This window comes from Lepus europaeus, chromosome 13 (genome assembly GCF_033115175.1).
Source record: "Lepus europaeus isolate LE1 chromosome 13, mLepTim1.pri, whole genome shotgun sequence".
Taxonomy (NCBI): Eukaryota; Metazoa; Chordata; class Mammalia; order Lagomorpha; family Leporidae; genus Lepus; species Lepus europaeus.
The window spans coordinates 15,119,498-15,125,497 of NC_084839.1; the positions used below are offsets into that span (position 1 = coordinate 15,119,498).

The following is a 6,000-nucleotide window of genomic DNA, read 5'->3' on the forward strand; positions in this document are numbered from 1 at the left end:
CACAGCCAGGAAACCAGCGCTGAGATGCTGGCCACAGTGACTTGATGAATCTGAGAGGGCGCATTGCATTTGATCCAGACAGGGATCTTTCTTTTTCTCTCTTCTGCAAGCCCCACAGCAAGAAGCCCAGTCTTATGTGTTGCTTTTATGAATGCACTTTGTTACACCTCGTAACAGGCTGCCTTTCACTGATGCAGAGTGAATAAAATGCAGGGTGGCAGGGTGGGAGGACTGATGAGATGGGTGGTAACATGGTAACAGTGTTCTACGTGAAAGTTACTGCTGAGAGCCTGGGAGATGGATCACACACCCTGTGATGGTGTGATGTCATCTGCAGATGGACTCACGGAGACAGATGCTGACTGTCTATCACTGTGGGTTTCCAGCCTCGCCATGGAGATCAACAATAATCCACCAGAGGATAACTTCCATTAAAGTCTCAACACAAGCTTAGCTAAACTTGTTCCTTGGAACATTTTCCTACTCTATTTGCCATGAGCATGCACTTGCTTTCAGAGATCTGGAGTATCACAAATATTTGGACCAAGTGAGAGCTCTGATTGAGGATCTTCTGAGACGATATCAAGCTAAACATAGAAAGTAGAGGCGGAAAATCAAGTCCTTTGAAGAGATCAGCTAGTCTGTTAAATGGTGCATCAAGCTATGCTATGGTCTCTGGTTTCATGGGACATGGCACATTCAGTTTTGATGTCTCAAGAGCAAATGTTCTGTATTCTTTATGGCTATAGATTTCCTCCTGGGGTACAAGGTGGTAGGCTGTGTTTTAAGGCTGTGACCTCTGGTGTGTCCTTTACAGAGAGGGAATCTTTTCTTGCTGACGGGCTTGGCTTTCCATAGGCATAAAGGGAAAAAAAAAGTCTTACTTTCTATAGTCATAAAGGGAAAAAAAATATGTTACTGCCTATCCACTCATGCAGGAGAGGAAATGCCTCCTCCTCTGGCTTTTCTGTGTCCTAGCCTTTCTTTCCAATCAGTCATCGAGTCCTATCAACTTTGTAGACTTCTCTTGAGTTTGTCACTTCCTCTTTACACACACCATGGCTCTGTGAGTTTGGGTCCTTGCCTCCTCTGGCATGTTGTATTGCAGTCCTGTTTCCTTGGCCCTGGTCTTTCCCTCCTGAGATCCACCCATTCCCCCTGCTATCAGTGTGGTTTTTCTGTTTATCCTTTCTTTGATAATTGAGAAAGGAAAGAAGTCTGTTTTGCTCATGGTTCTGGAAGCTGGAAAGTCTAAGAGCACAGCACTGGAGTGTGGCAAGGGCTTCAGGCTATGCCATTACTTGGTGGGAGGACGGAAGAGCAAGTCGCAATGGAGTTTTTTTTTTTTTTTTTATTTGACAGGTAGAGTTAGACAGTGAGAGAGAGAGAGACAGAGAGAAAGGTCTTCCCTCCATTGGTTCACTCCCCAAATGGCTGCTACGGCCAGCGCACTGTGCCAATCTGAAGCCAGGAGCCAGGTGCTTCCTCCTGGTCTCCCATGCGGGTACAGGGCCCCAAGCACCTGGGCCATCCTCCATTGCCTTCCCGGGCCACAGCAGCGAGCTGGACTGGAAGAGGAGCAATCAGGACTAGAACCCGGTGCCCATATGGGACGCCGTCGCCGCAGGCAGAGGATTAACCTAGTGCACCACGGGGCCGGCCCCCTCAATGGAGCCTTTTTAAGTCCCAGGCACAAATACAAGCAGGCTCACTTGTTGATTAAGACCCTTTAGTGGCCTTGCCTGTCACCATGCTTCTCTTTTCTCAATAATCCCAAAGGTGCTAAATTCACACATCCCACCTTGGATGATTGGATCACAGTGAGGGAAAGAACAAGTGTGGGGAGAGTGTATGTAGTACAGAGAACACAGGCTGTGGAGTTAATTCACCTGAGTTTAAATCTTGGCTCTGGCATTTGCCCATTGTGTGTTCTTGGACACATCCCCTCTGAGTGTCTTTTTCTGTGTGCCTGCCTTACAGTGTTGGAGGGATAAAATGACATAATGTGAGCAAGGCACTCTAATAGTATGCAGTGGGGACTCTGTATGTGAGAGCCTCCTCTTTTATCTGGGCCTTCTGCTCTGAGGAAGCATCATTGTATTGGTGATGGTCAAATCCTATTATTTTCACTCTGAGAAATAGATCTGGCACATCCTGGTTAGTGTTGGAACTAAAACAGCCTGTGTGGTTAGCTGGTACAGACTATCCTTGGAAAGATAATCAGAGAGAGGGCTATGCCAGAGACCGTGAAGAGAGGGAGGAGATGGGAGAGGAGTGTGTTGATGTCGGGAATCTGATAGTGCAATCAACTTAAAAAGGCTTTCCTAAGTCAGTTTCTTTTTGAGGCCATGTACCTGAAACACCATCCCTTGAGTGTAATGCTATCTTTAAGATATAGGGTACTTAAAGACTAGGGGATAATTATAGCATCTGGACTGTCCCTGTCCAAACATAGAGAACAGAGCTTTCCCTTCAAGGAGTATTTCACTGGGGCAGAGGGGAAGCCCACATCCTGTGTGAGTGGTGATCTGAGCCTCGTGGTGTGCGGTGTGGGAGTGATACACAGGGTAGAGGAGAGAGCTGTTTCTGAGGGTACATGGCTAACCCTGGGGACAAGGAGGGCTGAGCGGCATGGTGGGAGCTCCTAGTGTCTTAGATCTGAGCTGAGTATCCCACACGGGGAGAGTCTTGGAGATGCTTATGTTGTGTAAGTGATGCGAAATGTATGGTTTTAGAGGGCAGTGCAAGGGTGGGAGATAAATTTTAGATGCTTAATAAATAGAGAAAAAGTAATTTAGAGATCATAAATATTATATTGCAATCCTTCCTAAAACAGATACACAAGCCCAAGTTATTTTTAAACCCATTTCGTGTTGATTTTCTTCTCATCAAACTGTGTAATAGTGTATTCATATTTATGGCATTTCCTACTTTCTTTTCCTGTAGCCCGTCACCCTGGAAAGGGCAGAATAAAAATAAGCTTGGCCCAGCCTGAAGGCACAGAGTGCTAATACCATCTTGTGCTGCTTGCAGGTGCAGTGTGAACTTTCTCGGGTCCCATCCCAGCCAGTACTCTGCCTCCCGGACCCACCATGGTGTTTGGTGAATTTTTCCATCGCCCTGGACCAGATGAAGAACTTGTCAACTTGAACGTGGGGGGCTTTAAGCAGTCTGTTGACCAGAGCACCCTCCTGCGCTTCCCTCATACTCGCCTAGGGAAGCTGCTCACCTGCCACTCCGAAGAGGCCATCTTGGAGCTGTGTGATGATTACAGTGTGGCTGATAAAGAGTACTATTTTGATCGGAATCCTTCCCTGTTCAGATACGTTTTGAATTTTTATTACACAGGGAAGCTGCATGTCATGGAGGAGCTGTGTGTGTTCTCCTTCTGTCAGGAGATTGAGTACTGGGGCATCAATGAGCTCTTCATCGACTCCTGCTGCAGCAACCGTTACCAAGAACGCAAGGAGGAGAACCACGAGAAGGACTGGGACCAGAAAAGCAATGACGTGAGTACCGACACCTCCTTTGAAGAATCCTCTGTGTTTGAGAAAGAGCTGGAGAAGTTTGACCAGCTGAGATTCGGTCAGCTCCGGAGGAAGATCTGGATTCGGATGGAGAACCCAGCCTACTGCCTATCTGCCAAGCTGATCGCCATCTCCTCCTTGAGTGTGGTGCTGGCCTCCATCGTGGCCATGTGTGTCCACAGCATGTCAGAGTTTCAGAATGAGGATGGAGAGGTGGATGACCCAGTGCTGGAAGGTGTGGAGATTGCATGTATTGCTTGGTTCACTGGGGAGCTTGCTGTCCGGCTGGTCGCTGCTCCCTGTCAAAAAAAATTCTGGAAGAATCCTCTGAACATAATAGACTTTGTCTCCATTATTCCCTTCTATGCCACATTGGCAGTAGACACCAAGGAGGAAGAGAGCGAAGACATTGAGAACATGGGCAAAGTGGTCCAGATCCTTAGGCTCATGCGCATTTTCCGAATTCTAAAGCTTGCCCGGCACTCTGTAGGACTTCGGTCTCTAGGGGCCACGCTGAGACATAGCTACCATGAAGTTGGGCTGCTGCTTCTCTTCCTGTCTGTGGGCATCTCCATCTTCTCTGTGCTCATCTACTCCGTGGAGAAAGATGACCACACGTCCAGCCTTACCAGCATCCCCATTTGCTGGTGGTGGGCTACTATCAGCATGACTACCGTCGGCTATGGAGACACCCACCCGGTCACCTTGGCCGGGAAGCTTATTGCCAGCACATGTATCATCTGTGGCATCTTGGTGGTGGCCCTGCCTATCACCATCATCTTCAACAAATTTTCCAAGTATTACCAGAAGCAAAAGGACATTGATGTGGACCAGTGCAGTGAGGACCCACCAGAGAAGTGTCCTGAGCTACCTTACTTTAACATTAGGGATCTTTACGCACAGCGGATGCACGCCTTCATCACCAGTCTGTCTTCTGTGGGCATTGTGGTGAGCGATCCTGACTCCACAGATGCATCGAGCATTGAAGACAATGAGGACGTTTATAACACTGCATCCTTGGAGAATTGCACAGCAAAATGAGCAGGGATGTTTGTGCCTGTATCTTGTGTCCCTTCCCGACATTAGGTTAACACAGCTTTATAAACCTTAATAGGTTCGTTAAAATCATTTAATTCTCAGGGTGTACCTTTCAGCCATAGTTGGACATTCATTGCTGAATTCTAAACTGATAGAGTTATCTTTATTTTTCTCAGTGAAGTCAATTAAATGCCTTGTGCTGAAATTTATTTTTTACAGGAGAGAGTTGTGATAATGGTTTTTGGGAAAAAAATGGTACATGCTATTGGGTGGGATTTGTTGCTGTGGCTTATACGTCATTCTTTGTTTGTCATTTACTCACATTGAGCTAACTACAAACTACTGACAAGTAGAGTCAAAGGTCCAGCTGGCAGAAGACTACATGCATGTAAGATCCACAAAATGAGGCCATGCATGTAAATCCATGTTCAAGTTCTAGACATGGAAATTAGGAACCTAATAAACTTCCTAATTGAGTATGGAAAATGTCTTGGTTGTGTGTTCTTATGTTGAATAAGTGTATTTTCAGTATGCTTATAAAATTTGCTTGGTAGGGAAATGTTCTTTTTGGAGTATCAAGAGTTCTGACTTTATGTTGGTTCTCTGTTGTACAATTTTGTACATACAGCTATAATATGCTAGTGCATTTGGTCAGTAGAGTTGGTGGTGATGGTTGTTGGCAAATGGAAGGACATGACTATGATTAAATTGTACTGTACAGTATAAATAGTTGTAGGTATTTAGGTCACATGCAGGGACTTCAAAAAGTTCATGGAAAATATGTATTATTAGAATGTGCATGGATTAAAATTTTTTCTATCAAAATAAATGCATTTTTAATTTTGTTTTTTCCCCATGAACTATTTGAAATAGCTTCATTTTTTAATCTTATAAATTCTTTTATTAAATTTATTTTGTTTAAGGAATACAACTTCATGAATTTAATATACAGATTTGGGAACATGGTGCTTCTTACCCCCCTACCACCTCTCACTCATACTCATGCCTTTCTTCCTCCTCCCTCATATTTTCCCATTCTTATTTTTTACAGAGATCACTTTTCAGTTAATTTTTATGCTCACAAGATTAACCCCACACTAAGTAGAGAGTTCACCCATTAACATGAAAAAAAAAAAAGAAGTAAGGAACAAAAATAAACAAATTAGAAAAACATTGTTCCCTGACAGTCAAGGCAAAGGCTTTTCAAAATCATCACATCTCAAAGTGTCAGTTTCACTCCTATAGATTACATTTTAAGTACTCTATTAGTTACCACAGATCAGAGAGAACATATAGTATTTGTATTTTTGTGACTGGTTTATTTCACTAAGTATAATGGTTTCCAGTTGCTTCCATTTTTTTAACCACTCTGTAGTATTCCACAGTGAATATATATCATAATTTCTTTATCCAGTCTTCTGTTGATGGACATCTG

At 44.3% G+C, this 6,000-nt stretch overlaps 1 protein-coding gene across 8 annotated transcripts in view; it reads left to right on the forward strand.

Moving 5' to 3' along the window:
* KCNS3 (potassium voltage-gated channel modifier subfamily S member 3) overlaps positions 1 to 5,361 on the forward strand; it is a 58,208-nt gene extending 52,847 nt beyond the window's left edge. For all 8 annotated transcript variants that reach the window (XM_062208987.1, XM_062208985.1, XM_062208984.1 and 5 more), the window contains one exon: positions 3,034 to 5,361. In XM_062208987.1, the coding sequence (XP_062064971.1) occupies positions 3,093 to 4,568 (1,476 nt within the window). In that variant the 5' untranslated portion in view covers positions 3,034 to 3,092 and the 3' untranslated portion in view covers positions 4,569 to 5,361. The remainder of the gene's footprint in view (positions 1 to 3,033) is intronic.
* Positions 5,362 to 6,000: the final 639 nt, after the last annotated feature.